Here is an 11,062-nt window from a genome sequence, read left to right as displayed (position 1 = left end):
CCCTCTGCCCTTTACAGTATACTGTTAGACTCTTGCTCCTTGGGAATGAGGATGTTTATGTGTCTCTCTCTGTGTGTGCGTGTGTGTGTGTGTGTGTGTGTGTGTGACTAATATATTTGATTATAATATGTGTGATTGTAAGGGGCATTTTTGTGTGCCTGTGTGTTTTCCTACGTCTGTCCACACAGTAGGAAATAATTCCACAGCTCCACAAAAATGATCAACATGGGACGCCTTTCCAGAGGCCTTCCCATTCATAATGAATGTAATATCTTGTTACATGATGTGAAGGAAATTACAGTCATATATTTCCATTTCAAAAAGACCTTGTCTGAGAAGTTTCCCCTGGCCAGCCTCATTGAGAAGGAACTGGGTAGTGCTCACTCTCAATGAGTGCCTACAGAGCTGAGTGCCCGAAAGGTCTTTCGTAATTTGCCGCAGCGGATGAAATTAGAATCATTAGCAATAAGTGGACTGTGGTAAAATAATTTTAGACAAAAACATTATTTGGAGAAACAATTGTGTTTAAATGTTAAAATGTTCACCAGTAAGGCACTGACTCTTGTCAAAACATAACCTTGAATGACATGCAAAAGAAAAACACTGCATTTTGCTTTCATCCAAAACATTTTAAAATACTATGCAGTTTCAGGTATATTTGGCGACTCTAGTTCTCCTCCTAAAATCGTGAAATATTTATATTTTACTTTCTTGTTGTAAATAGCCTACTTCTCATGGCTTGTTCCCCCTGTACACAATGAAGCAGCTTTTGAGGTGCATTACTAACAACAGGCCAAAAACCATCTCCAAAGAGCCATATCTAGGCCTACTGACAAGGTAGTGTTTCACGATTCTTGCGAGATGTCTCTGGGTCTGCACATGTATACAGGCAATTAAGGGGAATGTATGGGATATTGACAACGTTCATCACTCTTTGTAAAGAAAACAATGTTTAACAGCATATACCTCAAGAAAGCTAGAGGTGAAAACATGTTGGTACCGCAATAGATGGTAGAGAGTAAGTCTTGACAAAGGAGTTCACATGGCTTGCAAATACCATCAGCAGTGGCACAAAAAGTGGCAAAAGGTTTGTCAATGTGAAATTGTATGCTTGGAGACACATTCAGTTCACTCGGGAGAATTCCCTACCTGATCTAGTTGACAGTATAACGACCAAATAGACTCAGTCCATAGCACTGACCATGACTGAATGGGGCATGAAAGAGGTGTCAGTGTTCTACAGTAGGGCATGGGATAACCACATTTCCAGATGTTGAAGGTGAGAAAACCCACTCCACTTCCTGGCTAAGACGAGTAGGGGAGGTGTGGGAGAAAGGCAAAGTGGAGTTGAGAGAAGGTGATGGAGCTGAGTAGTATCTAGGGTTCAGGTTTAATGGTGAGTGTTTGAGCACTGAATGCTCTGCTATAAAGCTTTAGAACAAAAATGCCATCATTGCGTAAGGGGTCAAAGAAGCTTAGTGATACCTATAGACTTAACATCTTAAGGATATCAGTATGTGTGAATAGTTATACATTCTAATGTCAATAATATTGAGGCTTTATGAATGTATATTTAGCATGCTTTATGAATACTGGGTTCATAGAAAGTGTTACCAAAATATCAATGTTTCAAAATATCAATGTATGGTATGGTATGGTATGGTGTATCAATGTTAGATGTAAAGCAGTAGGCCAGTTTGTCGACTGTTCAGTGTAGTTAACTTTTCTCTGTGTACACAATGCTACAGTTCAGAATGGGATTGGTCAGGCACTTAACCCCATTTCTTTCCTTTTGTCTCACCTGTAATTTATCTAACTGTGGTATGCACATCACAGACTGTCTTTGTTGTTAGGGATAGGTAACATTCAAGTGTAGTGAATGCTTTTAGTCATTTGTCTTTAGTCTTTCGGCCATCTTAGGTCAAACTGGACCTTGATGTAACAAAGGTTATCATGCAGCTCAAACGTTTAAAGAAAAAGGTATTTTCTGACATAAACAGTAGCACCATATGGGAATGCTTTTTATTGTCCCATACACAGGAGGGGAATGGGATAATGCTCTACCTGCTATATTTGCTCATGACCAGAGTGCTCTCCCAGAGGGACCAGTAAATCAAGTGAATTTCCTATTCAAATCTTCCCAGATCTTCCCCCTTGCCCCTCCGCCCGCTACAATGGCCTCACTATGCGATACATCCGTGTTCAAGACAGTGTTCACATTATTCCACAGCCGTCGCTTGCGCGTGGTGGAAAAATCCCCCTCGATTGAGTTACGTTTTCTTTGGCACCCCTGGTCAAGGAGCCAAGGCATATTCATCAAAATCTCTGACAGCTTCACCTTATTCCTGGAAACAGGAGAACCTCCTCGCTATGATCCCAACCATTTGGCAGAAAAGAGGGTTTGTGCAGAAACTTCGACTTGTTCTGAAACCTATCATCTCCACAGGGCCAGGGTTTCTGTGATGTAGAGAGATGGACGTTGTACTGCTACTTGCATTGTGTCACCTTTTTTGGTCTGTGAAGTAAATATACATTAGTATGTGAAGGTTAAGTGCCAGAGGACATTCATTACAGACATACCAACAGGAGAGCAGTTTAAAGGGTCCAGTGGACTGCCACTTGTCCTTAAAGCTATACAGTATGCAAAAACACATTCCTGTCTATTCTCTACCTGGGTTTCAAAAGACATCACGCCTTACTGATTGACTCTATTAAATGTGCTTTTAACAGTTTATTTCCATCGTCTTCATGGACATGCAGTCTATGCGGTGCCTAGAAAGTGAAGTTGTGAAAATGGAAATACATTTCCCCCTCTTCCAGCTCATTTGTAAATTCAACGGATTGATCTTTTCTCCCCGAGGCAGAGCAAATAAACCTGCCATCTCAGTCACAATTCATCTCACTTCTGCTCTGCCAAACTGCTGGGGCAATTTAAACAACCGAGCCATTTTTTGTCATTAATCACCTTACGCTTTTGACTGTAGAAGTCAGGGGGGGTGGTTTGGAAGCACCGACACCCTCTGAAGTGTTGCTAATCCAGCTAAACCAATTACCGTGCCATCTCTCTCTCATCCCTAGCAACGACAAGTGTTTGAGTTCACAACATAGAGAACAATGGGTATAAGAGCCTAAAAGTTCCATTTTTAGCCAGTATAACAGAAAAAGAGAGAGAGAGACAGAGCGAGCGAGGGAGAGAGAGAGAGAGAGAGAGAAAGAGAGAGCATAACAAGGTGAAATTGCTCCAAGCTCATGTGTCTGTGCTAAACAGGCTTAGATTAGATTTTCATCTTTTTCTTCATTGTGCACTGTGACGTCTGTGCGTCAGGCCGCATCTGCAAAGGTATGGGGGGGAGCTCAGGGTCTTCTTAGGTCACATGGGCACTCTGCTCCGGGGCTGTGCATGAAGAAAAAAAAAAAACGCAGCTATTTTCTCTCATCCTGCTATATAAAGACTCACTGGTATTTATCTATGTTCTGCTCCAGGTTTCTGGGAAGACTCTGCGGGGGACGCAGAAACAGGCAGCCGTATTGGTAGAGAGAGCCTCGCCAGAGAGCCCACATGAAGAGATATATTTATCTCAGAGGGTGAGCCACAAGAAGAACAAAACTTCAAGGTGAATCATTGGCTAGAAATCCATTGTGATTTCCTACAGTTATAAAGGGGGATAAAGAGAGAGGGATATAATTTATTGTTTCAACATCTTGTTTGAATGTGGCAATGTGCCAATAGATTACAGAACATTTTAATTTAATGCTTTTATACGCTATGAATGACTATTTTACTAGTTGAATGTCAATGGCTATTTCTGAGCGTTCCAAGCTGCATGGGTTCCTCGCTATTCCTGGCATGGGCCTCAATCTGCCCTGACCCCTTCCAAATGCACACATTTCCTTTCCAAGGACCTGAAAGTACATGCATACCAAACCACGCCTGAGCACTTCTGGACACTGTTATTAGCTCAGTAATGTAGCATAGCACGCACAAACACAGTCATTACCTTGATAGCACGTCTCCACCTGAGGAGGTCATCATCCTGCAGGATCGTCTGAGCGGTGATTTATTTACCACTGTTTACGTCTCAACCCCAGAGGGACTTTCCATCAGCCGGACGACTTGCAGGAGTGCCTGCCATTTTTGCCTGACTCAATATGTATGCATTCATACAGGGGGGTCCTTGGCAGCCCTTCAGGCAGGATTTGAGTCGCCCCAGTGCCTCCAGTGAGACAGGCCCAGGAGGAGTGACTGATTATGGGATGTGCAGGGATTCTTCTTTGAAGGAAGATTTTAGAGGGTTTGACCGCAGTTGCGCTTCAAAACAACAAGCAAATGCAGCAAATGTTTTGCACATGACATTGGGCTTTTTAAAAACACACTGGCGTGGAATGTGGCATGGAAATTGGCCACCGTGTTTACCATCTTTCCTCCACAATAACAGCCTGTAAAGTCAGCTGCATAAGAAAGGGAAATGAGCGAGTTGTGGGATATGGTTTTGGTGTCTGATTTGTGACACTTCAAAGCAAGAACAAACACCCAGCACAGTGACATAAGCCTCAATTAAAATAGCAGTAAAACTCTTTGCCTGTATCACTGGAGCTGCTTTACTGTTGCCCTGTGAAGTGGCTTTGGGAAATAATCTCCCCCGTTTTATGCATTTTTCATTCATCCTTTTATGACTAACCAGCTGAAACTGTTCCTGGGCCTAGTCTGGTGCTGGCCACCTTATGACCATTGGAGAGCAGCTGTAAGGGAGAGACAAGAGCATTCTCAAACAGGGGTCACTGAGGCTACAGGCGTGGGGTAATTACAGCTGTCTGCCCCTACAACCCCCCCCCCCCCACCCCCCAGGCCCCTCCCATGACACACACACACACACACACACACACACACACGCACACACACACACACACACACACACACACACACACATGTAGGATACATACATAGACAGAGAACCCTTTCAGTGGTACTGGGTCAACAACCTTTTATCACCCCAGACAAGGGAGAAGAAGATGCATCACTTTGTGCTGAACAAACTTTGCCTGTGGGCAGTTAAGTTTTACAATGCCACCCTCAAACTTTCCTCTCAAAAGAATGTGTTTGTGTGTTTGTGTGTTGGTTACTCGCAGGATATGTTGGTTTGTGTTTGTGTGTGTGTGTGTGAGCGAGAGAGAGAAAGAAAGAAAGAGAGAGGTTTGTGTGGCCATGTGTGTGTGTGTGTGTGTGTGTGCGCGCGCGCGTGTGCACGCACATGTGTGTGATTGAGTGAGGGTCTGCCGTGACCCTTGCCTTCAATCAGCTGATTTATGGCCGTTCCCTGTGCACTTGTGTTCCCACTCCGGAATGCCGGGAATGCCGCCGTCCCCTCCTCCTGTCCCGCGCCCGTCGGCCAGCCAACAAACGGTGCGGGCGTCTCGTTTCAGAGTCGTGATGAACTGATCTGCCGCCCCTGCTCTGCACACATCACAGAGGGCAGGCTGGCCGGGAACGCCAGGAATGCCAGGGGCGAGAAAGAGAGCCTTTCACAGGTTTTCCTGGTTGCACTTTTCCTCCTCTCTCCATCGTCTCTCCTTTCCTCTCCCTGACACTCTTTGGCTCTCTCGTTCCTTCACTTCTGTTTCACCTCATACTCCCTGTTTGCCGTCCTCATTTACTTGCCCTACATTTTTGTCTGGACTGTGACAAAGAACCTTGTAGAGAAAATATCACTGGAATCTAGAGAAGAAAACATGAAAAAAAACATCCTAATTTCATTTTTATTTTATTTGCTCCACAGAATAGCATAAGTGTCCACACTCTTGTAGCACTGTTAATGAAATAGTATAAATATGTACATGAAAACATTTCGTGATAAACTTTGGGAAAAAAATCACACGTATGCATATCTCAAAATAGAAATATTATCATAGTGTTATATCATATTATTGTATTTGTGCATGAAAGCATAAACGGTGTCCAAACTCGTCAAACTCGCTACCTTTTCAGTCTACATCTAAAGTCGGGATTGTTTCTAAGCACACAAAACAACCTTTTTGCACATAATTGAATCTCAACATAAAAGGCACGATGGCTGTGTTGTTGCTACTTTGTGTTAATGTAATCATGCCGGCCCTTCCCACACCAGTGACACAAGAGGAAAACATAGACAGAGCGAGAAAATAACCTCCAAACAGCACTCTATTAAAAACTAAGGATGAGGATAAAAACTCTGTAAAAAAAATGGCTGCCCCCTTTCCTTGTCTTTTTTGAGTTCATGTTTCACCACAGTTCAACATCCGTGTGCCATACTATTTTCCATTGCCTGGCCCGTGCCAAGCATCGATTCCCATAGCCATGATTGCAGTTCATGTAATTCCCTTTCCTCTCTCCGATTGTCTCTAGAACTTATGCCTTGATTCCGGGCTGGGGCTTGTCCATTATATTGAGGACGTCGTCCAGAATGGAGGGCCCTAAGTCCAGTTCGAGCGAGAGCAGGGAGCCCGTGATTTGGCTGAGAGACTCCTGAGAGATGCTCTTCTCCTTGGACAGCTCAAAGTCAAAGTCGCACATGCGACCCTCCTCGACGCCGCTGTCTCGGTCCGCCCAGCTGCCGTTGCTCTCCTTCTCGTAGAGGAGGGTGTCGCCGTTGTAGAGGCTGAAGCTGTTGAAGCTGCCGCTGCCGTTACAGTTGCCGCCGTTGTTGTAGTAGTTGCTGCTGCCGTTGCAGTTGCCGTTGCCATTGTAGATGCCGTTGCCGCTGTAGATACTGTTGCTGTGGTTGTTGCCGGTGATGAACAACAAGGGCAGCGGCGGCGGCGACTGCTTCTTCTCGGAGCCGTTCTCGAAGCTGAGGATCTTCCCGAGCTTCGGAGTGGTTTTCTTCTTGGGCGGCGGCGGCAGCGGCTTGTCGGGTGTCTCCACCAGGTTGATGGTGAGGGCCTGCCTCTCCTGGCGCATGGCGGGCAGCGGGCTGGACTCGCGGCCGAAGATGGTGATGGACTGCAGGAGCGAGTCGATCTGCAGGATCTCCAGGGCGCCGCCGTCAACGACGACGTCCCCCTCCTCTCCGTACCCCTCTTCCTCCTGTCCGATCTCCAGACCGGGCAGAGGGTCGGTCAGCGCCGCGAGCGGGTCGTCCAGCGGGTCGGCGGCCGCGGGGAAGACGGCGGACGACAGGAGCGGCAGCGTGAGCGCCTGCCCGGTGCCGATGGTGGGCAGCGAGATGGCGTTCTTCAGCACGGGCGACGGCGTCTCGGCGAAGGAGGCGTCCGAGGCGCTGTTGGCCCGCAGGAACTCGCTGTGCGGCGGCCCGCTGTGCACCTGGCTCCGGGTCACCTCGCCCTTCCCCGGCAGCAGCTCGAACTTGCCCTGAAGGAAGGACATGTCCCCGAACGTGTCCCGCGAGCCGGCCTTCCCGATGTGGACGGTGTGGCGGAAGTCCCCCAGCGGCGGGCTGATCATGTCGGGGGACAGGATGTCGCGCAGGCGACACTTCTTGCCCCTCTTGGCGGGGTTGGCTTTCAGGTAGATGGGCGTCTTCGCCGGCATGGTCGTTTGCTCCACCTTAATCCTGGAGACTCGGGGGGCTGGAAAAAGGATAACGGAGGCACTCCTGAAGGGGCCGGTGAGCCTCGCGCTGTGGTCAGGTCTTCAATGCTGACGTCTCCCCTGGGAGGGGCAGGAGTTACATTCTCAGACTCTCCGAGGCTGGCGATGAGTCAGACCTCTGCCTTCGAGCCCAGCAATCTCTGCAGTTTATACCTAGAGAGACACAAAGGCAGAGGAAAGCAAAACATTAGACTGCTGCTTATAATGTCTAGAAGACCCTTATCAAAACGTCCTGTAAGATTTCAATCAGATTTTGGAACGAATTCCTGTAGGATTGTCCAAAATAAATTCCAAAATCTAATTAATCCTATAGGACCCCAATACTATAGGATCCTATTGGTTCCAAAATATGATTGCAATCGGACTGGAATCCTACAGGACTTTTTGATAAGGGGAGAAACATTTCACGTTGACTATTGTTTCTGTACAGATGAATTTGCTCATAAAATGTTATTGTGTTGTTTGTCAAATGAGAGTATGGAGTTCTCTGGACTTGATTGGTTTCATCAGGGGGAGATGTTGCCTAGCTGACAACTGATGCCAATGTCCCATAGCAGATTCCATTCAGCCTTTACATAATACATCCTTGGCTGAGCCTGTGAGATTTATGGAGGATTCCACTCACATTTTCTCTGATCTGTCTCATTTGATAAACGCTTCCTGTCACTCACAGACTCAAGATATCGTATTACGCCACCGAGCCAACACAGAGGGGAGCTGGGGACCGCATGTGAACGTCTGCATGCAATGTATCTGGAGTGTAGAATGTGTGTCTGTGAACATACAGCCACATACGTTCTCTGTTTCTCACACAGAGACATGGACACACACATACACACTCTCTCTCTCTCTCTCTCTCTCACACACACACACACGCACGCACACACACACACACACACACACACACACACACACACACACACACACACACACACACACACTGACACACATACACATCCACGCCATCACCGACATACACACACACACACCTACACACATATGCAAACAGTCCAACACACACTCACACACAGACACAAATACAAAATCACACATGCACACAGACACAGTTTGAAACATATCACTGACACATACTAACACCTACACATTCACATGTCCATATCGATTGGATGACACTTGGTCCTGAGATGAGATGTGTGTGTGTGTGTGTGTGTGTGTGTGTGTGTGTGTGTGTGAGAGTGTGTGTGTGCATGTGCTAAAGTGGTGGAGGGTAAGAGGGGGTAAGGGGCTCAGGCATTCGCCTAAAGCCGGCCCCAAGCCCCAAGTCCCCCAATCCCACCCCACCCCACCCCCCTCCCCAGCTCCCGTTTTGCATGTGCTAATATGAAACAGCTGGATGGCGGATTGGCCAGGGGAAAGCGCGGGGGGCTTTAGCGGGATAAGTGAGCGGGGGCCCCGGGGGAGCCGGCTACCGCCCAGACACGCGATGCGCTGGGCCCAGAGAGCATGCGGAGAGGAGGACGCAGGAATGAACAGGGAGATGGATGGGGGCTAAGAGAGAGGGAGGAGACGGTGACTTTTGAAGGAGTGACAGAGTTGGGATCGAGTCTGTGCTTGCGTTTCTGTGTGTGTGTTTGTGTGTGTGTTTGTCTGTGTGTGTGTGTTGTGTATGTGTGTGTGTGTGTGTGTTGTGTATGTGTGTGTGTGTGTGTGTGTGTGTGTGTGTGTGTGTGTGTGTGTGTGTGTGTGTGTGTGTGTGTGTGTGCGTGCGTGCGCGTGTGCGTTTGTTGGGGTGTTGAGCAATAACACAGGAGAAAAGGTTAGGTGAGAGATGGAGACACAGCTGAAAGTAATCTGGCGTCCACACTTGATTGAGCTCTGTTAAGTCTAAATTCAGTCCGGGCACATGATTAGGGCCTGGAACTCGTGGAATGCCATTAAAATGTGTGTAACGTTTAGAAATTTAGGGACAAAACGGCACCAAACAATGTTCCCTTTTCAGCATTTTTGCTCTCAGCCAACGGAGGATAAAATTGGACACAGGAGATGAGGAGACAAACCATAGGGGTATGAATAGAATGATGGAGAGAGAGCGAGAGAGGGAGAGAGAGCGAGAGAGAGAGAGAGAGAGAGAGAGAGAGAGATAGAGCTGAGGCTTCTAAACAGATAGAAAGTGAAAAACAGCAAGAAGGAGGTGGAGGGGAACGAGAGGTAAAGTTAGAGGAAGGTGAAGGGGGGATGTTTGGGTGGGGGGGCATGAGTCACTTAGACAGAAAATGTGAGAGAGGGATGAAGAGAGATGGAGAGAGAGTATTAGTGAGACAGAGAGTGGTAGAGAGAGATGGATAGAGAGAGAGAGAGGCCGTTAGAGAGGCAGAGAGAGAAAGAGTGTCAGAGAGAGAGAGAGAAAGAGAGAGAGAGAGAGAGAGAGAGAGAGAGAGAGAGAGAGAGAGAGTGCTCCTTGCCCATTTATAGCCATATTTACTCTTCAGAGGTCCTTAAGCACTGACCCTCGCTGACAGGCTGCAGCCCAGCACAAAAGCGGCGGCAGGGCCAAGTCCGCTCAAAAATGTCTGCCTGAAAAAACATCCACATTCCTCCTGCAGGAGGACGCGGGCGGTCGGCTCTCTTCTCTACCCCCATCTCAACGCACTCTCCTCTCTCTCTTTCTCTACCCATCTCTGCCTCTCTCTCTACTCATCTCTGCCTCCCTCTCTCCCTCTCTCTCTCCCCATCTCTGCCTTTCTCTCTCCTTCTCTCTCATCCCCTTTCTCTCCCACTCTCTCTCCCTCTCTCTCCCCCTCTCTGCCTCTCTCTCTCCTTCTCTCTCTGCCTTTCTCTCTCCCCCTCTCTGCCCCCTTTCTCTCCCACTCTCTCTCCCTCTCTTTCCCCCTCTCTCCCCCTATCTCTCCGGTCTCGGCACCCAGGCCTCCATAGTACAGTAAGGCTTTCACTGGCCCTCAGACTGCAGGCGCAGAAGGAGGAAATAAGAAAATAAGGAGAGACGGAAGCATGTAACTCACAGGCTAAACACAGACGGAAACTCAAGAGGGCTTGTACTTTGCTAAAGTTCAAGGTCGCGTGGAAATGTTCCATCACAAGGTTTCATCCAGTGAACCAGATGTACTGTACCATGCGTTTCATTCGAAGTGTTATTCATCTATCAAAACTACGAATATGTTTATAACAGTGAGAATACAGTAAGCGTTTTGTAGGGCTTTTCCACTGCATGTATCTGCTCAACTCAACTCGACTCGACTCGAAAAACTGGTACCTGGTACTGTGTACTATTTTCTGGTATCACCTCCGTTGAGGTTCCAAACGAGCTGAGGCGATACAAAAAGGTGATGTTAATGACGTTAGAGTTGTTTTCTTCAGTGTTGCTATGGCAGTCGACTAGCTTATGGGAGTACTTTGTTGCAGTGGAAAACGAACACCCAGTACGAAAATCGAGCAGAGTCGAGTCGAGTCGAGTCGAACTGATACCATGCAATGGAAAAGCCCCATTATAGAAATACC

General features: G+C 47.4%; 1 protein-coding gene across 2 annotated transcripts in view; it reads right to left on the bottom strand.

The window, feature by feature from the left end:
- Window positions 1-5,747: 5,747 nt before the first annotated feature.
- cdc42ep3 (CDC42 effector protein (Rho GTPase binding) 3) overlaps window positions 5,748-11,062 on the bottom strand; it is an 11,507-nt gene continuing 6,192 nt past the window's right edge. Inside the window, exon 2 of one of the 2 annotated variants that reach the window (XM_062519983.1) lies at window positions 5,748-7,738. In XM_062519983.1, coding sequence (XP_062375967.1) covers window positions 6,383-7,525 — 1,143 coding nt within the window. In that variant the 5' untranslated portion in view covers window positions 7,526-7,738 and the 3' untranslated portion in view covers window positions 5,748-6,382. The remainder of the gene's footprint in view (window positions 7,739-11,062) is intronic. The other variant, XM_062519985.1, reaches the window with a different exon arrangement.

Source organism: Sardina pilchardus, chromosome 18, assembly GCF_963854185.1.
Source record: "Sardina pilchardus chromosome 18, fSarPil1.1, whole genome shotgun sequence".
Lineage (NCBI taxonomy): Eukaryota > Metazoa > Chordata > Actinopteri > Clupeiformes > Clupeidae > Sardina > Sardina pilchardus.
The sequence above is the reverse complement of the archived record's forward strand: the minus strand, read 5'-3'. Positions and strand labels throughout refer to the sequence as shown.